General features: G+C 40.6%; 1 protein-coding gene across 1 annotated transcript in view; it reads left to right on the plus strand.

The window, feature by feature from the left end:
* LOC132390932 (reelin domain-containing protein 1-like) overlaps positions 1-20,312 on the plus strand; it is a 39,810-nt gene extending 19,498 nt beyond the window's left edge. The window contains exons 2-6 of the mRNA XM_059963468.1: positions 3,861-4,083; positions 6,199-6,368; positions 11,617-11,890; positions 13,573-13,648; positions 19,662-20,312. Coding sequence (XP_059819451.1) covers positions 3,861-4,083; positions 6,199-6,368; positions 11,617-11,890; positions 13,573-13,648; positions 19,662-20,312 — 1,394 coding nt within the window. The remainder of the gene's footprint in view (positions 1-3,860; positions 4,084-6,198; positions 6,369-11,616; positions 11,891-13,572; positions 13,649-19,661) is intronic.
* The last annotated feature ends 3,918 nt before the right edge of the window (positions 20,313-24,230 follow it).

Here is a 24,230-nt window from a genome sequence, read left to right on the forward strand (position 1 = left end):
AGAAACATAAGAGATTCTGCAGATGCTGGAAATTCACAGCAACACATAAAAATGCTGGGGGATCTCAGCAGGTCGATCAGTATCCATTGAAAGGAATAGACAGTTGTTGTTTTGGGCCAAGACCCTTTATCAGGACTGGAAAGGAAGGGGACAGAAGGCAGAAGAAGGTGAAGGAGAACTGGCTGGAAGGTGATTGGTGAAGGCATAGAAACACAGAAAACCTACAGCACAATACAGGCCCTTCAGTTCACAAAGCTGAGCCCAACATGTCCTTACTTTAGAACTACCTAGGCTTACCTATAGCCCTCTATTTTTCTAAGATCCATGTACCTATCCAGGAGTCCCTTAAAAGACCCTATCACTTCCACCTCCACCACCACTGCCGGCAGCCCATTCCACGCACTCACCACTCTCTGCATAAAAAAAACTTACCCCTGACATCTCCTCTGTACTTACTTCCAAGAGGGCTGATGGGAAGTGTGTGGTGGGTGGGGGAGAGGGGATGAAGTAAGAAACTGGGATGTGATAGGTGGAGAGGTAAAGGGATGAAGAAGAAAGAATTTGATAGGAGAGACGAGTGGACCATAGGAGAAAGGGAAAGAAGAGAGATAACAGAGAGGTGATGGGCAGGTAGGAGAAGGGAAGGTGTAAGAGGAGAGCCAGAATGGGAAATGGAAAAAGAGGTGGGGGGGGGGGGAAGAAATTACACAAAGTTAGTGAAATTGACAATCATGCTGTCAGGTTGGAGGCTACCCAGGTGGAATATGAGGTGTTGCTCCACCAACCTGAGAGTGCTGGGACCGATGTGTCAGATGTGTTGCTTATATGACACAAGTTAGGGTTTAGAATACAAGAGTGAAGATTCAATAAAACATTTGTATAAGTCCTTGGTCTAATCACATTACAGTGTTGTGAGGAGCTTTGGACTAAAACTGTATACCCCAGTTTTATCAAATGAAACTAGAAGCAGAGATTCAAGAAGAAGTATTGCTTCCAAATCAGATTTGTTAGACTTCTACGATTTTGGGATATTTGAATATGGAAACAATATTTCCCTTGTTTAAGTTCCCAGTAATGAAGATACTTTACTTTTCTTTAGAACTGGGAGGGGAGTTTACAATAAAATTCTCAATAGATTTTTTAAGCCATCAATGCTTTCTAAAGGAGAAACCATATAATTTTTCATGAGAATTTTGAAGAAAATTGGTTCAGCTCTACAGAGAAAGATGGGGCGGTTTAATAAAGAGCAGCGATACAAGGCCTAGTTTCTCTGTAACCTTACTTTGAAGAGCGTTGATGAAGAGATTTGAAGTTGGCAATGGGGATATGTGCTATGTGTTGAGTTGACTGAAGAACCCCAGGATTCAGCCATGGTAAATTTAATCAGAAGCAAGTAGGAGAGATCCCACAGTAAGTGAAATGCAACCTTCAAAGTCTCAAATGTAAGATTATACAGCAACATTTATTCTGGGAGGACCTTGATGATCAATAACATAAAAGATCTTAAGATGCTGAAGTCTTGAGCAATGCACACAAAATGCTGGAGGAACTCAACAAATCAGGCAGCATCCATGTAGGGGAATAATCAGTAGGTGTTTCATGCTTAGTTCTTTCACCAGGACCTGTATTTTGTGTGTGTTACTGAAAATGTAATCGTTTTTAAATGTGTTCATCGGTTGTGCCTACTGACACAACTGATTGACAGATGATGCATTAGCTACTGCTCTACACACTGTCCTTACACATCTGGAGAAGAGAGGTGCTTATGTGAGAATGCTGTTCTTGGACTACAATTCAGTATTCAACACCATCGTTCCATCCAGGCTCGACAGGAAGCTCAGATACCTTGGCCTTGACCCTGCCTTGTGAAGCTGGATCCTGGACTCCCTGTCAGATCACCAGCAGGTGGTAAGAGTGGGCTCCCTCACCTCCAACCCTCTGACTCTCAATACAGGAGCCCCTCAGGGCTGCGTGCTGTGTCCCTTCCTTTACTCCCTGTATACCCATGACTGTGTCTCCACCCACAGCTCCAATCTGCCAACGACACTACATTGACTGGCTTTATCTCAAACAATAATGAGGTGGCCTACAGGGAAGAAGTCATCTCTCTGACACAGTGGTGTCAAGAAAACAACCTCGCCCTCAATGTCACAAAAACAAAGGAGCTGGTTGTGGATTGCAGGAGGAGTGGAGACAGGCTAACAACAATGGATCTGGGGTTGAGATGGTAAACGACTTTAAGTTCCTCAGCATCCACATCACTGAGGGCCTTACGTGGTCTGTACACAGCAGCTGTGTGGTGAAAAAGGCACAACAACGCCTCTTTCACCTCAGGCGGTTGAGGAAGTTTGGTATGGGCCTCCAAATCCTAAGAACTTTCTACAGGGGCACAATTGAGAGCATCCTGACTGGCTGCATCACTGCCTGGTATGGGAACTGTACCTCCCTTAATTGCAGGACTCTGCAGAGAGTGGTGTGGACAGCCCAGTGCATCTGTAGTTGTGAACTTCCCATGATTCAGAACATTTACAAGGACAGGTGTGGGGACCAAGCCATCCCAACTACAATCTATTCCAGGTGCTACCATCCGGGAAACGGTACCGAAGCATAAAAGCCAGGACCAACAGGCTCCAGACTGATGAACTCATGCTGATTTGAGTGTACTCTATATTACATTGACTGTTCTATTTATTATAAATTAGTATGATTGCACATGGCACTTTTAGATGGAGATGTAACGTAAAGATTTTTACTCCTCATGTATGAAAAGGATGTAAGAAATAAAATCAATTCAATTGAATTCAAGTCAGAAATACTTAAAGGGTTATAAGTTCTGAAGTTCATTTCTAGTTTGAACTTGATGGCAAGCTGTTACATGGGATAGTTTATATTTAGTATGTCCTTGGGCATAGGATATTGTAGTTATCATCCAGAATGGTCCTTTTTAGCGGAGACTTTAGCATACTGATGTTCAATGGGAAATATTTTAACTGATCCACAACTTAGATGTTGGAGAGGCAGGCAGACAGCACAAAACCATTTGCAGGATTAAACACAGAGGTATAGGCAGAATTACATGACATCAGCATATGTAAAGAAGATGACCTTGTGGATAGGTGTCATACTGAAAGGGACAGGATGGAGAGAGCTCCTGTGGTTGCTGAAACGGTGGCAAGGGAAGAATTGTTAGTGATGTGCTGTCTGCATTCAGATTGGTAAGGATGGAAACATATTGAGGGAATCCACTGAATTAGATATTTGAAGAAAGATGATAAAGCCACATCTAACCTTATTCAGTATTTTAAAGGAATTTAATAGGGATTGCATACCCTTTATAGCCTGAAAGGAAGGGGCCCTTAGAATGCCTTTATTGATTGTGGCTGTTTAGATACACATGGGAGGTTGGATGCCAGACTGAAGTGATCCCAATAAAAATTTCAGGAAAAGAAGAACTTGGAGCTGGGAAGCAAAAACACAATTGAGGAACCTTGGGAAAATTGGGAAATTAGAGTTGTAACAGGAACTGAAAAGGATAATTGAACCGTTGACTTTTTGTGGGGAGGTGATAGTGAGGATTTGGAAATGGAAAGACTTTGAGGCAGCGGTGCTGTATCAGGATGACAAAAGACTACTCAATCTACTCGAACCCATCAAAACGCTCAACGTGGTCACTGAATTAGGAATGGCATCTGAGAAAGTGACTCCTTTATGTCCTTGCCCAGAGAGCTGTGAAATCCGGAGGAAGGGGGGAAATAACACCCATTGGTGATGCACCCAGCTAAGCTCCTGGAAAAAAGGAACAAGAAGTTCCTTTTATCTTCCATAAAGTGTGTTACTGCTGTGTGTTTCTTATGCTTCAGTGACTGTAAGAAGCACACAAGACTTCATGGGCTTCCTCATTCAAGCTCGGCGAGTGGCTGATGACCAAGTGGCCGGTATATTCATTCACATTTCTCCTGGGTCCAAACTGCTGAAGTGTTTTGAGGATGGAGATACAGTGACCCACTCGGACAAGTCACTGAAGAGAAACCTCTCCTTTGTCTGGAAAGCACCAGACCAACTCACTGGAGACATCAAGTTTTTGTAATTATATTTTTAATATACTCGTAGAAAAATGTAAAAAATATTAAAAGTATGCAAGGAAATTAGTAAAAGTGAAGAATAGTTGCAATGTTGTTGATGTGTGTTCAACAAAAAAACTCAGTTCTTCCATCCATCAGAATCTCTCTGAGGAATTTCTGAAACAGTGTTGGATCAGACTGGTTAAGTCCAGGCCTTAAATTCAAGTGACCTTAAATTTTGTCAGGCATTAGTCAGTAAATTTTACTTCCAGGTTGAATGAAAGGGGATGAAAAAAGGAACAAAGGAACTGTTGACAACATTAACATTGTTCTAAAATAATCAGAAAATGCAGGAAATACCTAATGGCGAGATATTATCTACACAGCTAAATTGTTTGTCAATGACCTTCCATCAAAAAAATATTGCTATTCAAAGGTTCAAATTTAATGCCAGAGATAAGTATGCAATAGACATCCTGAAATGCTTTTTCTTCACAAACATCCACGAAAATAGAGAAGTGCCCCAAAGAATGAACAACAGTTAAATGTGAGAACTCCAAAGTTGTCCCCAGCTCCCCTCCCCCCACCAGCAAAAATAATCACATATCAGTACCGTCACCGAGCCCAAGCGTGTGCTAAGCAATAGCAAAGACGCAGAGCAAAGTACCCCAAAGGCTTCGCATTTCATCCAAAATTAGACAAACCACTGGTTCGCTCTCTCCCTGGCAAGGGAGAGGGAGGTGACCCCCATTTTAACAGCAAGCAGGAGAGATAATGACAACCCACTGGTTTATGATGTTAAATGTCCGTTTTGACCCTTTTTTCGAGCTCTCTGTCCAAAGATCACAAAGACTTCGGGTCTTTGGGCCCACAGCGGAAGATTTTCTGACCTCCCCGATGACACACAAATCTCTGGCCGTGACCCTGACCCTCGATCCGCCCGTCTCCAGAGCCCCCGAGTTCTTAGGCTTCCAAACACGATTGAAACTCTCAGGCCAAACCCTTGGCATGTCGAATAGTGGCCAGTTGTGGAACCCTGAGAACGGGTTCCATTCCCACAAAGAACTGAAGCCTGCATATAACTCCAGTCCAAGGTCTTCAAAAGGGAAAAATAAAGGTATTAAATGTAGAAATAGAGCAGTTTCCAAAGATGCCAGCAAAGGAGTAGCCGTTAGGCACCATCATTCCTCCTAAGCTCCTATTCCACTGCGATATTAGAATCATAGAGAAGTACAGCACAGAAACGGGCTTTTTGGCCCATCTAGTCCATGCTGAGACTATTTAACTGCCTATTCTCATCGACCTGCACCAGGACCATAGCCCTTCATGTACCTGTCCAAATTTCTCTAAAACATTGAAATCAAGCTCACATGGACCACTTATGCTGGCAGCTCATTCCACACTCTCACCTCCCCTCATGTTCACTGTAAGCATCTCACCTTTCACCCTTAACCCATGACTTTTGGTTGTAGTCCCACCCAACCTCAGTGGAAAAAGCCTGTTTGCATTTACCCTTCTAAACCCCTCATAATTTTGTATATCTCTATCAAATCCCCTCTCAATCATTGACATTCTAAAGAATACAGTCCTAACCTATTCAATCTGTCCTTATAACTCAGCTCCTCCAGACCTGCAACATCCTTGTAAATTTTCTCTGTACTCTTTCAACCTTGTTTCCATCTCTCCAGTATGTAGGTGACCAAAACGGCACACAACACTCCAAATTAGGCCTCACCAACATCTTATACAACTTCAAAATAACATCCCAAATATTAGAGTCATAACATATTGTTCCTTACATGCTTCTCCTGCCTTTCAAAGGAATTTGTATGTATGTTGGGAGTAGGGATGAGGAGGATGAGGGAGAATATGGGGATAAATTGAAATGTTTATTTTGACTCCAACAAAATGGATCAGAATGACATTGCATCTTACCTTCTCTTTTGCTTCTCCTTCCTTTCTATCCCTTTACTGCATTTTAAAAGTTGTTTAAACTCTAATACTTTATAAGTTTAGATGAAGGTCCTTTGACTCTTAACCCCTTTTCCCTTCTGATCTCTGATCTGTTGTTTCCAGAATTTTCTATTTTTATTTTATAGTTGGAGTTAATCTGTGCCTTATTGCATCTAACCTACAGTGTTTCAGCCGTCCAGTCATACTTCATATACTGGAGCAGAATCGAGTCTGCTCTTATTTCTGACCAAAAGCATAATGATTCTATGTTGACCAAAAATGAGGAATTAATGGAAACACTCCAGACATCAGTATATAACAATGCAACTGTAAGAAATGCTCCTTTTACTGAAGGTACAACGTATTTCATTCTTATCATTGTAATAATTATTTAGAATTATATTGATGTTGTTTTAATCTGGCACCAAATCCTGAGGCCATTTAGATAACAAAGTTAAAACATTTTGTCGCCAATTCTTCCATTAGTAACTGTAACCAGAGAGTAAAATTCTGTTAACAGTAAGCAAACACTTCCTCTGGAATTAATAAACACATTTGGGTGGCTTTGAAACACAGACGCCTCCAGTGCAACTTTCTTGAAGGGCCATTCAGTACTGAGAGGAAAAAAAGACCTTTTAGTAATTATTTTTAGGAGAGATATTCCCTCTACTTTATCATAGATAAATAATAACTCTTTTTACCAAAGCCTCACTATCTATGGGATGTGTCTGATATGATGCATGATGGAGCTGTGCCCTTAGTAATCCAGTCATTTGTTTGGGGGAGGATACAAGAGAAATCAAGTGAAAGGCTGAAAATCTGTGAGGACATTAAGGTCTTGTTTTTCTATTTCGAATGGTTGAATTCCAGCTCATCCAGTTCAGGTCAGAAGGTTTTCTAAAGCACCATTTCACTCTGCCTGTCTTTATGATCGGTTGGTTTTGTAATAGGCATAGACATGAATGATAGAACCTCAAAGTACACATTAGCATCTCACTGCAGAACACTTTATTCGCTATCATAACTGCATACTCCACTATGATGTATTTGCCAATGTCAGTCATATGTAACATTCATTTATCAAAGTTTTCAGTTCCAGGAACTTGAAAACCTATCAATAACAAGGAATCATTTGCTAGAAATTGAAGTACATAAGGTTGTCTTTTTCAGGATTATGCAATTCAAAATCAATACTTTACCCTTCTACATTTATAAAGTGAGTTCATAAGACACTGCATGGCCTTTTCAGAGAGGAAGTTCATTTCAAAGGTATCTTTATCAAATTTGTGCTGAGGGCAGGATGTGATGATATGGTCCATTGCTTGATTTTGGACATCCTGTAATTCACAAGCTGGGAATCGATGTTCCAAGTGTTAGGTGGTACATCGCCCATGTGTCATTTGGATTCTGTTTCGAACCACCCATCCCATTCAAGATGGGTCACACCCAGGAAACCTAGTTGTAGGGTTATTGCTATCTTCCTTACTTTGACTAATCTGTTCAGTCCAAGTTTTATTTGTCGTGGCTGTTAAAATTAATGATATTGTAGAAGTAGCAATTATGCACAACATTGGAGCTTCAGGGAAATTTAGGTGGCTAAGTAGTAACTGAATTGGAATTAAATGAATTTATTATCGTCAGCTGTAGTGAGATACAGTGAAAAGCTTGTCATAGAGATTAAACTTTAACATAGCAGTAAAGAGGTAGTACAAGGTAAAACAATCGCAGAATTCCAAATAAAGTGCAACAGCTACAGAGAAAATGCAGTGAAGGTAAACAGTAAGTACAAGGTCATAAAAATGTGGATTGTGAGGTCAAGTGTCCATCTTACCATTCTAGGAAACTGTTCAATAGTATAATAACAGCAGCATAGAAGATACCCATGAGCCTGGTGGTACATGTTTTCGGGCTTTTTTATCTTTGCGTTTTGTGAGGGGTTGGTAGGGTCTTTGAGTATGCTAGCTGCTTTACCGGGGAATGAGAAGCCTATGGAAAGGACGCTGATTTCTATGATGTGCTTGGCTGCGGCTATCCCCTGCAGTTTCTTCTAGTCATGTGCAGAGCCACACCAAGCCATTATGCATCTCTAGCTATGATGGGACATCAATAAAGATTGGTAAGGGTAAAGAGGAACATGCCAAATTTCTTCAGATTCCTGTAGAAGTAGAGGCGTTGGTGAGCTTTCTTGGCTGCAAGTTCATAATAACTTGCAAATAAGGTGCAGATTAATAATAAATTGCATAATCTTGCTATGCGTCACAGCATCCCAAGAGTGGTGGATCATGGAAGAGGGGTGATTTTTTAAGGATCTGGTAAATGATCAGAGTTCGTGGACAACAGCATCAGAGTAGAGGTCCATCCTAGGTAGTCCCCGTGAATGAGCAAAATATGCTAATCCATCTTATACTCTTGGCTACTGTCTTCCTCAAGGTGTCCACAATAAGTAATCTGTGAAGGGTCATTCCAAATTACGAAGTGCATTTTCTCTCCACAGAGGTTACATTGGTTTTTGTGGATGCTGGGTGGTTAGTAAAAGTAAAATGGTGACTGTGGATTTTGCCAAGTTTGGTTGCAGCCTCCAATCTGGAAGTATTCTGAAATCTACTGTCAGTGTGTTCTCCGGGTCCCTTAAGCTGTTTGGCCTATTGAGATTAGTTACAACCTTTCTCTACATCTTGTTCTGAGTTCTCTGACAGTGATACTTACAGCTGGTCACTGGAAGACACTGGACATTAGACAATTTATTTCTCTTCCTGCACAGTTGGGAGCCCTAGGTCTCTTTTTAGAAATCCCAATACCATTTCTTCTAAGATTAAAAGCAGACATTTGATGCAGACATTTGAAGGCCAAGTCATTATATATATTTAAGGCAGTGGCTGATAGATTCTTGATTGATTCAGGGCATGAAGGGATACGGAGAATAGGCTGGAGACTGGACATGAAAGGACAACTGGATCATGCATGATGAAATGGCGGAGAAGATTCAATGGACAATTTGGCCTAATTTTGCTCCTATATCTTATGGTCTTATGATACTGTGTTGGCTCAATTATACAGAACATAGAACAATACAGCACAGTAACAGGCCATTCGACTCACAATATTGTGCCAAACTAGTTAAAAATTAAATCAAAAATATTCAAACACTAATCCCTCCTTGCCCATATCCCTCCATCTTCCTTACATCCATGTGCCTATCCAAACATCTCTTAAAAGCCTCTAATGTATTTGTCTCTACCACCACACCAGGCAGTGCATTCCAGGCATCCACCACTCTCCGAGTGAAATACTTACCCCTCACATCCCCTCCTCACATTCCATGCATGCCCTCTAATATTAGATGTTTCAACCTTGGGTAACAGATGCTCTCTGTCCACTCTATTTATGCCTCTCATAATCTTGTAAACCTCTATCAGATCTCCCCCTCAGCCTCTGGTACTCCAGTTTATCCACTGTTTCGTGATAACACATTCCCTCTAAACCAGGCACCATCCTGTTAAATCTCTTCTACACTCTCTCCAAAGCCTCAACATCCTTCCTGTAGCGGGGTGACCAGAACTGTACACAACACTCCAGATGTGGCCTAACCAGAGTTTTAAAAACTTGCAACACAGCCTGCTGATTTTTGAACTCAGTACTTCAACTAATAAAAGTAAGGATTCCATAAGCCCTCTTCACCACCTCATTGACCTGTGTAGCCATTTTCAAGGAGCTATAAACTTGGATCCCAAGATCTCTCTGCTCATCAACACTGTTAAGGATCTTGCATTTGCTCTACTGAGTTGCAACACCTCACATTTATCTGGGATAAGTTCCATTTGCCATTTCTCTGCCCATATCTGCAACTGATCTAAGTCATGTTGTACTCTTTGCCAGTCTTCTACACTACCCACAACTCCACCAATCTAGATATCATCCGCAAATTTACTAACCCACCCATCTATATTTTCATCCAGGTCATTGATACACAGCACAAACAGCAGAGGTCCCAGCGCAGGTCCCTGCAGAACACCACTAATCACAGACCAGCAGCAAAACAAGTCCATTCAACCACTACCCTCTGTCTTCTGTGCGCAAGTCAGTCTTGAATCCAAGCAGCCAAATCGCCGCAGGCTCCATGCATCCTAATCTGGATTAGCTTCCCAAGAGGGACTTTGTCAAACTCCTTACTAAAATCCATGTAGACAATATCCTCTGTTCTACCTTCATCAATCTCTCTCATCAGCTTGTCATACAACTCAATCAAGTTGGTAAGGCACGACCTGCCACTTACCCAAAGCCATGCTGGCTCTTCCAAATTGGGCCATGAGTTTTCAAATACTCATGTATCCTATCCCTAAGCATTTTCTCACAACTGACATGAGAGTCACTGATCTATCATTCCTAGGATTTTCCCTTGTTTCCTTCTTAAATAGAGGTACAACAGTAGCCAGTCGCCAGTCCTCCAGGACCTTTCCTATGGACAGAGAGGACACGAAGGGCCCAGCTATCTTGTCTCTTTCCTCCTTCAATAACCTGGGGATAAATCCCTTCAGGCCCTGGGGATTCATCCACTTTAATACTCATTAGGTTTTCCTAATTCCCTTCTTTAGTTCTTTTCTGGCTTTATAATCCTTGTGTGCTCCGTTTGATCTTAACTTCCAAAACATTACATACTTTTTCTTTTTCTTCTTAACTAAATTCATCACCTCTCTGGACATCCAAGGTTCTCTTATCTTTCTATTCCTGTTCTTCCTTCTAACAGGAGCATACCTTTCCTGTACTGTGTATTTGATCTCTAAACATCCACTACATGTCTGATGTGGACTAGTCAGAGAAAAGGTGTTCCCAATTAACACTTTTTAGTTCCTGCCTAATGACCTCATAATTTGCCTTACTCTAATTTAAAACTTTCCCACAAGGACCATACCTATTCTGAAAGTTAAGGAGTTGTGATCTCTTTTTCCTAACTGTTCACCCACTGAAATGTCAGTCACCTGGCCAGGCTCATTACCAATACCAGGTCCAGTACAGACCCCTCTCCCATTGGACTGTCCACGTATTGAGTTATGAAACCTTCCTGGAACACTTAACAAATTCTGCTCCATCTACACCCCTTACACTAAAAAGGTTTCAGTGTATGTTAGGGAACTTGAAATCCCCCATGACAACAACACTATTATTTTTACACATACCCTTAATCTGATTACATATCTGTGTTCTTCAATGTGTCAGTGGCTATTGTGAGTTCTGTCATACAATCCCATCAGAGTGATTGCTTCCAGTGGGAAGAGCGTGTGCAGTGCAGTTTGTCCCAGTTCTTCCCAAATATATTTGACATAAAGTAGCATACTATTCTCCTAAATAAAACATACCTGTGATGGAAAGGCATGATGGACATATCTTTAAACTCCAAGATTTAAGTATTCAAATGTTCAACATGATACTGCATTAAATAATTAGAAGATTTGATTTTGTTGGCTCATGGAGTTTCAATACAAATATGAATAAATATGTTTTACTTTTTAGAATATATTTGAGACTTTGATTATCAATTTCTAATAAAATGTGTATTTCTATCTGGTAAATACATTATCCACCTTACCACCTCTGAAATTCACAGACTTCATTACTCCTCAAGTAGTCACTCAGGTGCAGCAGGACTTTTCACAGACTCTAATGATCACCAAGGAATGGTCCCTCAGATTGCAGTCTACATATGCGGAAAACTCTTTGTCCAAAGTGGATCAGGATGTTGCACCTGAGGAGTCCAGCTTGGTTCTGCGTGGAAGTTTGCAGCCATCCTTGAGCTCCATAAGCAGAGGGAAACTTACTGAACTCCTATCAACTGATAACAACTTCCTGTTGAAATCCTCAGAGCCTGAGGCCATGGAAAGGTAAATTCAATCTTGTCTTAGTACTTGCTTCAGTATGTTAAAAAAATTACATTAATGTATCAAGTCAAGTCAAGTTATTATCGTTTAACTCTGTACATGTATACAGTCAAATGAAACGTTTCTGTAGAACAGGGTGTTAAACAGTAGTACACATAATTTAGGAAAGTAAGAATAAAATCTACAGATGAATTTTGCATAAATAAACAAAGTAAAGTCATTAAATAAATATTTTAAGGTACAGAACAATTAACCAGTGACACTTTGAATGTGATGAGGCAGGGAGTTCAGAAGCCTAATGACCTGAGGAAAGAGGTAGGTTCCCATCCTGACCGTTCTCGTTTTTATGTCACAGTCTCCTGCCTGATGGTAGAAAGTCAAAAAGGATGCTGGATGGATGAGTGGGATCCTTAGTAATACCAAGGGCCCTGCAAATACAGTGCTCCTGATAGATGTCCCAGATGGATGGTAGGGAGACCCCTATGATCCTCTCAGCTGTTCTCAGCCCTTTGTAGAGACTTCCGGTCCAATGCTCGTCTGCTCCCATACCGGATGGAGATGCAGCTTGTCAGGATGGTCTCAATGGTGCTTCTGTAAAATTCCATTAAGATGGAATTGGGGAGGAGAGCCTCGCTTGCCTCAAGCTTCTTAGGAAGCAGAAAATGTTCTCAGAGGGTAACATCTTCAGGTAGAGTGGATGGTTCATTAATTTATATGTAGGCTCATGGATTCATGGACTGCATTTTCTCCTCCAAGAAATACACTCTTCTTCAAATTTTGTTTTTTTACGTACAAAATTGTTATTCAACTTCTGATTTTATATTGTTATCTAACTCGACGAGATATTAAACACTGACGTTGCTATCTAAACCCCATTCTGTGATTTCTGTTGATTAATGTCACTATGATCCTCTTGTGTAGTGTTTTAACTCAGAAGTGTGCCACACAGAATTTATTGTAGGAAGTTCGATTTGCCTGGCTCATTTCAATTATGTAGCTCTTTGCTTGGAATAGAGGCATCCGGCCTCTTCCTGTCATTTGGGTACACATACGTTTTTAAAAAAAGATCAATATGATTAAACATAGTAATTAAATAAGTTATTCAAGTAATGCAGGTCCTAATATATAAACTATTTCTGCTGTTCTCTTACTTGCAGGAGGCAAGACAGTTTTCAGCTCTCTAAATACCCTAGGCACAGGGGAAGAGTAAAACTGACTTACTGATTGAGGGGGGAGACGAAGCCTTAGAGTGGTGGTTAAAGATTTTCCAAGTCCAGGAGTATTAAAGAGCTCAACTTGCTGATATTAGCTTCCTACATAAACATTCAATGGGAAGAATTAATGGAACTAATCTTCAATATCATTAGCTTAGAATATTCAGCAGAGGACAGAGCAATGTACAGGCATTTAGAGTATTTGCTTGAGTATTTACACTGTGCATTTACATTGGATCTTTTGTGGAAACTTAAATCAAACTGGAAGCAAATTGTACTGAGGGGAAAAAAACTGCATTAAGGGATCTTTGTTGTGATTTCGCTCTGTAACTTAAAAGAACTAGGATGGATTCATAAAGAGAGATTACATGGTTTTGGACAATTTTACGCAATTGAAGATTCTTTTTGAATAACATATTTATTTACACATGTTACAAAAATTAATTGTTGTCTTATAATTTCATTTTATAGCAACCATATTTTGAATACTGAGAGTGACTTCAATCTTACTTCTCAGTCTTGCATCAGCTGCAGTAATAATGAACAAGTAAGTATTTATTTAACTTTGACATTGTAACAACTGCTATATTTTATAGATTACATATCTATTGATTTAATGTGCTCAACCCTGAGGAGTGCAATTCACCAGGACAAATAATTAAAGCAATTGCATTCAGCAACAACTCTGCTCAAAGACGAATAGATGAAATGTTTGAGAATGTGGTTAACACATTGTGCAATATACTTTGAACAACAAAATTTGCTCTGCAGTTGGATGTGTCAACTTTGCCAGGCAACAAATCTTTCCTTCTCGGCTTTGTTCATTTCATAAAAGATGAAATCTTGGTTCAAGAGCAAGGGGACTAGAAAGAGATACAAAGGGGGAGAAAATATTTTGGATTGTTGGGAAATATTTCAAAGATAAGGACATTCTGCTCATTAGCATTCTACTTGTGGAACAAACAGGGCACCAACAATGACAGGATGCCACCATGTGGTTATTACTTTTTTGAACAATTTTGTATCTAACATATTTACCATTCACAAAGTGTAATTCACAAAATACCTAAGTTAATGACTGCACAAATCATTAAATACTGTTATCACAGTATAAAATCCAATCCCGTGCTCTCAATTCTTGACTATTTTGAGATCTTTGTATTGAGAATGATGAAGAGTTTGAATGTTTGCTGTTGCACACAGAGGTCAGATAGCTCTCAAAAGGAAACCATGTGAGCCACTTTTATGTGCTTTTTGAAACTGTGATAAAATTCTTTGTAGATTTGGTTGTTTCATTCAGTCATCAACTCAAGAATATTAGGCATGACATTGTTTATTTGTCAGACTTATTTGCCCAGTTTAATGAAATCAGTCTTCATTTGCAAGGAAATGTGAATCTTATCAAAGTCAAATTAGATGTCTCCACATTTCTGTCCAAGTTAACCATATTTAAGTGCAACATTGGCTGTCGCCACATTTTCCAATTTCCAATTTGGAAGAGAAAGGAAAAACATCAGTAGATGATCTTCATTATCTGCACTGTGGAAAAAGGTCAGGATGTTCTTTATTGCCTTTGCAGCATCATACTTAGTGGAGTGCAGTTTTAGTGAAGTTGTCCAACTTTGTTCAAAGCAACGAATCAGACTGCAAATTATTGAATGTAGGTATCTCAGACTCATTCTGAGTGACGTTCAGCCTGATGTTGAGAAGCTGATGTCACTGCACCAAGCCTGTCCGTCTCATTGAAAGGTGAAAGAGCAATGATGTAGTTGATAGTTGGACCACTAATGTATGCTCTAAAATTGTTGATGAAAATTATTTTTACTGCAATTAATCAATTCCATTTGTAGCTTTAAAAAGATGAGAATAATTTTTGCAATTACTTGTCACTGCCTTGAACTTGCAGTTCCTATTTTCTCTCACTGTGCATTGTAAATCAACATTTTTTATAGTTTTATCTTATGGACGGAAAGGGAGAGGGGTCGCTGGGGATGTGGTCTGGGGTAGTAACCCAAAAGAATCTGGGAGCCACTGAGCTGGACTTTGCAAGAACACGTGATCCTAGATAATATACTTGGAAAGCCTCTCAAAAAGGTGTACACATAAGTATTTGGATAGTAAACAGTTACAATGATATTACTATTTAGAAATTATGTTATTTTTCAATGGTCTTTTTAAAAGATGAATATTAATAATTTTTGAACATGTTTTCTAAAACGTTTCATTTATTTCCATCTGTTTCTGTTATACTTTTATTAAAACGATGACTATACATAAATAAACAGGATTCATCCTTTTCCTTAAAATCCATAATTATTGTTAATAATTAATCAATGATAATCTCTGTTCAAAATAACCATGGCATGTGAGAGAAGTTTTTTTTAAAGATTATCGCCAATTTGGGCACACACTCCCAGAAAAGTTTGCCAGCCCTGCCTTAGAGCAGAGGAGACTGTGAGGTGGTAGTATTACATAATTATGGACGATGCAATCTATCTTTTCCCCAGGGATGGGGAATCAAGGGCACAGGTGTAAGGTGAGAGGGGAAAGATTTAATAGCAACTTTAGGGTCAAAACTTTTACATGAAGGGTGGTATATAGGTGGAATTAACTGCCAGAGAAAGTGGTTGAGGCAAGAACAATAAAAACTTAAAAGTAAGTCGGACAAGTATGTGGATTGGAAAGGTTTAGAAGGTTGTAGGTCAAATACTGAGGTGGGGTGGTCTTGCTTGGATGGGGCCTCTTGCTGACATGGAGAAGTTAACCTATTTCCATGATGTATAACTCCAGGACTCGATGCCTTGTGCATGGAAATAAACTTTGTGATGTAGCAAATGAGCTAGCCTTACCCTTGTAATATCTTAAAGGTCCAGATGTCTGAGATGGTGAAGAATATCGAATGTAGTGAGGGGTGGGTGGTGAGGGAGTCTTTCGAGGTGGGAAAGGGGTAGCGCAAGGTGATGTGAATGAGATGCAAGAAAGGGGGCTTAATGTAAGGGATGAGAAGGAGCTGCAGACAGCAGTAAAGGAAGGTAGTAATGAATGGGAGATTGGTAAGCAGCAGGCTGCCAACCCCAGCGATGTCAGGAGGGCACACTAGGGGTAAGTAAGCCATGTGCAGTGGCTGGGATCTGTGTGCAATCATAGAAAGGCTGACACATGCCCACAGCATCTTGAGTTCAGCTGGCATTCCTTACACAGAATTCCACCATCTGATTTCTGAATGATCTCAGTATTCTGACCCATTTTTGTATAATTTATTTACCTTTTTACATATTGTTATTGTAACATAGTATTATTTACATATCACACTATACTGCCTCCACTAAAAAACAGATTTCACAATGTATGTCAGTGATAATAAATCTGATTCTGATTCTCAACACTGTACAAAAGCCTTTTCCACAACCCGCCTGTCTGTGCACACTGTCCCATTCCATCCCATTCCAGCATCCGCAGATTTCCTCCTGTTTGCCATTCCATTCCTGCTGTGTTTTCTTCAACATCGCCGCTATGGAGTGTGTCAGCTCCAAGCAAGAAAGGATCTTCAGTACAGGTTCCAGGGCCAGGCATTACCAGCTCTAGGCATGCGTGAGACACATGGGTACTGAGAACTACCCTGTACAACAGCAGCCAGCTGCTCTCTCCACACACCCCCCATGCCCCCCAAAGAGAGTCGATGCTCAAGCCATAGCCATCAGGCTCCCAGTTCCACTCAGAGCTCTTCTTATTCTTTAGTAAGACACGGACCTTATTGGCATGCCCACAGTGGGAATACAACTCGCAGTACCAAGACATCAGTTCATTAACTTCACACACAAAATGTTGGTGGAACACAGCAGGCCAGGCAGCATCTATAGGGAGAAGCGCTGTCGACTTTTCAGGCCGAGACCCTTCGTCTGGACTAATGGAAAGGAAAGATAGTAAGAGACTTTCCTCTCGGTTAGTCCTGACGAAGGGTCTCGGCCCGAAACGTCAACAGTGCTTCTCCCTATAGATGCTGCCTAGCCTGCTGTGTTCCACCAGCATTTTGTGTGTGTTGTTGTTTGAATTTCCAGCATCTGCAGATTTCCTCATGTTTGCTGTTAAGTTCAATAACTTAACCATTATGCTACCAGATGGTGGGCTGCTTCATCTGAAAGCAGCTTAGGGGATGTCTGAATGTAACAAAGCTGAATTCCTGGAGCTGGTAGTCATGCCAGAGACAAGGATAAAGGGCACGATGCAAGCTAGAGAGGTGGAGCATAGAGGTTTCGCTGGCTGCTCACTGTGCAGAACCTACTCTCTCCTTGGCATTAACGGGGGGGGGGGGGGGCGGGTGCAAAGGAAAGAGCCATCAGAATCATCACAGGGACTCCAGACATCTGTGGATCAGGAAATGTGACCCGAGGACCAATGCTGCTGGGACACAGGCCAGGGGCTGATCAAGCCTGGCTGGGTCGGTGGGGCAAGAGTGTCCGAAACACTCACTGACTCAGTACATCCAAGGATATATCTCAGTATTGCAGGTCACATGCAGAGGCTGTGCCCCAGGGAAGTGCCGGCAAAAAGGAAAGTTTCCTCTGTTGCACTGATTCTGCACCCAGCCACCCTGCTTTCTGTGGATGTAAAATTTATTACTCCTTGTACCATTGTCTCCATTCTATTATGTGTTCTTGTTTCTGGTTTATTACTCAGTTACTGTTGTTACCTTTGTCACTGATGTTAAGTGATTTGGTGTAGGAATTTTCAACAATTGAACATTTAAAAAATAATTAAATATATACAGTACATTCGCAATTGTCAATCGACAGATGACGCAATAGCCACTGCTCTACATACCATCCTTAAGCATCTGGAGAAGAGGTTTGCTTATGTGAGAATGCTGTTCCTGGACTACAGTTAAGCATTCAACAACACAGTTCCATCCAGGCTCGACAGGAAGCTCAGAGACCTTGGCCCTGACCCTGCCTTGTGCAGCTGGATGCTGGACTTACTGTCAGATCACTAGTAGGTTGTAAGAGTGGGCTCCCTCACCTCTACCCCTCTGACTCTCAACACGGGAGCCCCTCAGAGCTGAGTCCCCTCCATTACTTCCTGTGTACCCATGACTGTATCACCACCCACAGCTCCAATCTGCTAATTAAATTTTCTGACAACACTACATTGACTGGCCTTATCTCAGCCAATAACAAGGTGGCCTACAGGAAAGAAGTCATTTCTCTGACACAGTAGTATCAAGAAAACAACCTTTCCCTCAATGTCACAAAAACAAAGGAGCTGGTTCTAGATTACAGGAGGAATGGAGGTTGACAACAATGGACCTGGGGTTGAGAGGGTGAACAGCTTCAAGTCCCTCGGCATCCACATCACCGAGGACCTCGCTTGGTCTGTACACACCAGCTGTGTGGTGAAAAAGGCACAACAGCACCTCTTTCACCTCAGATGAGGAAGTTTGGTATGGGCCTCCAAATCCCAAGAACTTTCTACAGGGGCACAACTGAGAGCATCCTGACTGGCTGTATCACTGCCTGGTATGGGAACTGTACCTCCCTTAATCGCAGAACTCTGCAGAGTGGTGCAAACATCCCAGTGCATCTGTAGTTGTGAACTTCCCATGATTCAGGACATTTACAAGGACAGGTGTGTAAAAAGGGCCCGAAGAATCATTGAGAACTCAAGTCATCCCAGTCACAATTTATTCCAGCTGCAACCATCCGGGAAGCAGTACCGCAGCATAAAAGCCAGGACCAACCGGTTCCAGGACAGCTTCTTCCACCAGGCATCAGAGTGATGAATTCACACTGATTTGAGTGTACTCTGTATTACATTGACTGTTCTATTTGTTATAAATGACTATGATTGCACATTGCACATTTAGATGGAGACATAACATAAAGATTTTTACTCCTTATGTATGTGAAGGATGTCAGAAATAAATTCAATTCAATTGTCTCTTATTGGCTCAACAACTGAATTGTTGGACTGAATAAATATTCTGTCGTTTTCGCTGTTAATTTTGCCTGCCACACCTTTTGTGATCTGTGATAGTTGTGGAGAGGAATGAATGATAAATTCTGACTTGGATAGGATTGTGTAGCTATAAATCACCAAAACCCAAACCAATGCAGGAACATTTAGACATAAATCCAGTGTTTTACTGGCAAATAGAGAACCTGTAGTGCAGAGAACAATATTCCAATGTTTTCAATTTTACTGAGGCTAACGTCAAATAGAACTTATGCTGTTGCTCTATTTTCACCACAAGGTGTTACATTGCAAGGAATTATTAATGACAGCTTCTTCGAGCACTTACTTTAACGATAATTTTAAGAGTTAATGTAAAATGTTGAATATATTGTTGGCTCTATTCCCTCTCATCTCCAGTTTTTAGAATTCATTTCTTAAGTGGGAGAAGGATTAAGGTATATAATTAATGTACGATTATGCAATATCAAATCTGCAGAATTCCAGTTGCGATGACTTTATCATGAGTTTATCTTTTACTAATCAGGAGATAATACCAAGACAGCAATTTGTTTGGCTGCTGTGATTTTCAACTGTTTTGTTTTATTTTGAAGGTCACTGTATGGACCACTTCTACAGTTGTTAATTTAAGACCTTCTGATGCAACTTCTGGACAAGGTTATTCTACCTTCTTGTCTGCTAACTTCTCTACGGACAGAGAAACGCAATGGGTGTCTTCAGATATGAGAGATCACGCAAAACAAGCTGGAGCAGCAACAATTCTGGGCACAGGACCATACCCAGATATGGAGGATGTAAGACCAACAGGGACTATCAAGCAGCTGATGTCACAACGTGCATCAGCAAATTTCCTGCAGTCTTCAAAAAATTCAGGTTCCAAAGTTAATGTGGATAAAATAGCAAGAAACATGTCAGTCAGGGTGACACAGCATGAACAGAAAGATAATGGCCCAGGTATTGGAGATGATGGCTCTAAAGGTGCAGAGCTGGGCATCCCTCAACTCGGAATCCTGCTTGGCTGCTCTGCTGCTCTTGGCATGGCGCTAGCCATGGGGACACGCCATTTCCTCTCTCAGCACTGTCGGAAACGCACAGAAGTGTCCTTCCGAGATCCTAACGGTAGCATCATGGGAGTGGGAGACAGCGGTGAGCTGGTGCACGTCAGAAAGATACGTGAAAATAGCTTTGTGCTTGTTCAAGCTGAATACAATGTGATCAATCCACCAGTCACTGTTGGAAAGTAATTGCAGATTGAAATGTGCAAGATTTATATTATTGATTATACAATGCACCTTCATTATGATACACCCCTTTGTAACACTGACCTTCTTTAACTTCTCCATGAACAAAGGAGAAATATCTTCAATCTGTGGCTTCCACTTAGTAATTGCTCCCTTTTGACGTGCAGGTTGTGAAGGCACATTTCACAGGGCAGTGATGCAGCCAGTCAGGATGCTCTCATTGTGCCCCTGTAGAAGGTTCTTAGGATTTGGAGGCCCATAAAAAATTCCTCAACCTCCTGAGGTGAAAGAGGCGTTGTTGCCTTGGTTTATCTGTGCTGTGCTGCAATACCAGTATACATGAACCACAAAGAGGTGCGAGGTTTCCAGATTGATCTTAAACCACAATAGCAGCACTCTTAGTCAATTGTTAAACATAGAACATACAACAGTAAAGCACAGGAACAGGCCCTTTGCCCCACAGTGTTGTGTCAAACAAACTACAAGGTAAATCAAAAACCTCCAAACTCTAATCCTTCCTACCTACACCTATCCATATCCCTCCATCTTTATTATACCCATGTGCCTATTGAAACATCTCTTGAGAGCCTCTAATGTATGTGTCTCTACCACCATACCAGGCAGGGCATTCCAGGCATCCACCATACTCTTGAGTAAAAAACTTGCCCTTCACTACCCATTTGAACCTACCTTCCTCTCTCCCTCTGGTATTAGGCATTTCCACTCTGTGAAAAAGATACTCCCTGTCCAACTCTCCTTGGCTTCACTCATTAGAGTACTGTTAGACTGCATACAAAAAATCAAACAGTGAGACCACTCCTGACCAACACCATCCCCCTCCCCCCCCCCCAGCCCACACACACACACACACACACACACACACACACACACACACACACACACACTTTTAATGCAGTTCTAGTATAATTTCTTGCTCTATCAAGAGATAAAGTGGTATTTTCCAGCATGTAAGTTACAACAAATATGGTTTTTAAGTATATTGCATACATGTAGATTTTCAGACCATTTTGTGTCCATATGGAAAAATCACACCTCCTCATGCATGGCATGGATTGATTTTACCAGCATTAGTAAAAACTTCTCATCTTCAAGGCCCTAGAAGTTTTAGTAGTTTAATTTGTTTAAAACATGCAAAATATTTGCCCCCGGAAAGTGCATTTTAGTGAGGGTGGAAAGTAATGCTGAGCACACAGAGCACCTTGGCTTGTAATTAGAATTGCTTAAATTAGATAAGTTCTTGCTGTTATTAGTGTATTAAAATTTTTGTAAATGAACAGCCTCTTGTAAACAATTCCCTTGAGGAAGCTTTGTCATCTTTTGGAATAGATTACTGTCTGATCTTTGGTGGATATTTGTTACTAAATAGTATTATTTGATACAAACAACACATTCTATAAATTTTGCACATTGCTAGGATGTAGTAATTGATGCCACAATGATTAAAAATGCCTATTTGCAGTGAAATATATTTTAGAGTGATTACTTTTACCACAAAAAAATCATCTTCTGAAAATATGTTCTCTATTACACGCAATGTAATAGAGGTGTATTGTATGTGTGTGTGTGTGTGTGTGTGTGTGTGTGTGTGTGTGTGTGTGTGTGTGAGATAACTATTCATTCCTTTATAATAAAAGTAAACATTGGAGAAAGAAATCCCATTTTTAAGGACATTTTCCAAAATATTTCTTAATCATTCCTATAGTTAAGTAGGACAACATAATGGTGAGATTTATTATACTTATTTTGAGGATGTGATGAGAGTAGTCCCCAGTTTTACCATTGTTTGGCGCCAACATAGCATTGCACAATGCTTGGTAGAGTATTTTAATCTTACAGGCTTCATTTCTAATTTACCCAGAGATCTGTTTCATCCCATTGAATTTGCCTTGAGAAATGATTGATAACCTACTTACACTTTTGTAAAGGCATCTTTTCCCAGTTAGTCCAAAACTCATGATATTATAATTACTGTTGACTAAATATACCCTGTCTAATAACTGTTCCATTGGCCTAATCAAATCCCAAAAGCAATGTTCACATTGGGCCAGAAATATACTAATCAAGAAAATTCGCCTGAATACATTGAAAACGGGTGAATTTACTCCCCTCCTTTGACTGTCATTTATTGTTATCCTAGAAATGGAAGGTCACAAAAATTTTTTCTTCCCAACTTCACTCCTCCATGACTTTTACACAACTCCTCCTCCATGATCTCCATCAGAAGGGGTGCACCACAAGGCTCCCTACTCTACTCACTTTACACTTAAGACACTAAGCACAGCTCCAATGCCATATTTAAGTTTGCTGATGACACCACCGTCATGGGCCGAATCAAAGGAGGTGATGAATCCGCATATAGGAGGGAGATTGAAAATCTGGCTGAGTGGTGCCTCAACAACGACCTCTTAGTCAATGTCAGCAAGAACAAGGAGCAGATTGTCTTCAGAGGTGAGTGTCCATGAGTCAGTCCTCATCGGGGGTAAGAGATGGAGAGGGTCAGCAACTTTAAACTCTTTAGTGTTTTCATTTAAGAGGATATGTCCTGGGCCCAGCGTGTAAGTGCAAATATGAAGAAAGCATAGTAGCCCTTCTACTTTCTAAATAATTTGCAAAGATTCGGTATGGCTCTAAAACTCTGACAAATTTCTATAGTTATATGCTGGAGAATATATTGATGGCTGCATTACAGCCTGGTATTCAAACGCTAATGTTCTTGAACAGAAAAAGTAGTGAATATGGCCCGGTCCACCATGGGTAAAGCCCACCCCACCATTGAGCACATACACGGAGCATTGTCACAGGAAAGCAGCATCCATCATCAGCGACCCCCATCACGCAGGTCATGCCTTCTTCTCACTGCTGCCACCAGGAAGGTGGTACAGGAGTGCCAGGACTCACACCACCAGGTTCAAGAACAGCTATTACCCCCCAAGCATCAGGCTCTTGAGCCAGTGGTGATTACTTCGCTCAACTTCACTTGCTCCATCACTGAGTCCCACAACCCACGGACTTATTTTCAAGATTTCTTCAGCTCATGTTCTCAATATTTATTGCTTGTTTGTTTGTTTGTTTAATTTTTCTTTCTTTTTGTACTTGCACAGTTTGTTGTCTTTTGCACGCTGGTTGGCTGTCCTGTTGGTGTGGTCTTTCAATGATTCTATTATGGTTATTGAATTTATTGAATATGCCTGCAAGAAAATGAACCTCAAGGTTGTAAATGGTGACATATATGTACTTTGATAATAAATTCACTTTAACATCTCTGCAAATTCCCTGCTAATCCACACCTCAATAATCCTTCCTGATAGAATAATTCCAGTAATACATTACACTTCTATTGCTTGCACCAGGACAGCTGGAAAGGAAAATGAGGAAATGACAGACATGTGAAATAATGATTGTGTCAATGTTTACTGCTCAGAAACTTACAGCTTACATCATTCCAAGGAATCCAATAATGATTCAACAATGTGGACCCACCAAGATAAAGGAAACCAAAAAAATACTGTTGAAGAAAATGAGCACAGCAATGAATGGTAGGATGAATTTATCCTAGAATTTTATAGAAACATGGTGTGAATATTTCAGAGAACTTAACCAAAAAGTTCAAAAGATACGTTTTGGGAATCATCACTTCAGATTGGAAAACTTCTATCACTTCTATTTAAAAATAAAAAAAACAGAGAGAACTAGAAATAATATAGAGAGTCATCCTAACATTTGTTGATGAACTCATAAAAGGAGAGAGTAGCAAAATGCCTTGCAAGTTCTTATAAGGCTGCTCAGAGATAGCCAGCATGAATATGTGAAGATTAGTTAGACCATGGCTAATAAACCTGACTGAGCTTTTTTGAAGAAGTGATCATAGTAGTGACTAGAGAGCATCAATAGTAACTGTTA

Source organism: Hypanus sabinus, chromosome 3, assembly GCF_030144855.1.
Source record: "Hypanus sabinus isolate sHypSab1 chromosome 3, sHypSab1.hap1, whole genome shotgun sequence".
NCBI classification, from domain to species: domain Eukaryota; kingdom Metazoa; phylum Chordata; class Chondrichthyes; order Myliobatiformes; family Dasyatidae; genus Hypanus; species Hypanus sabinus.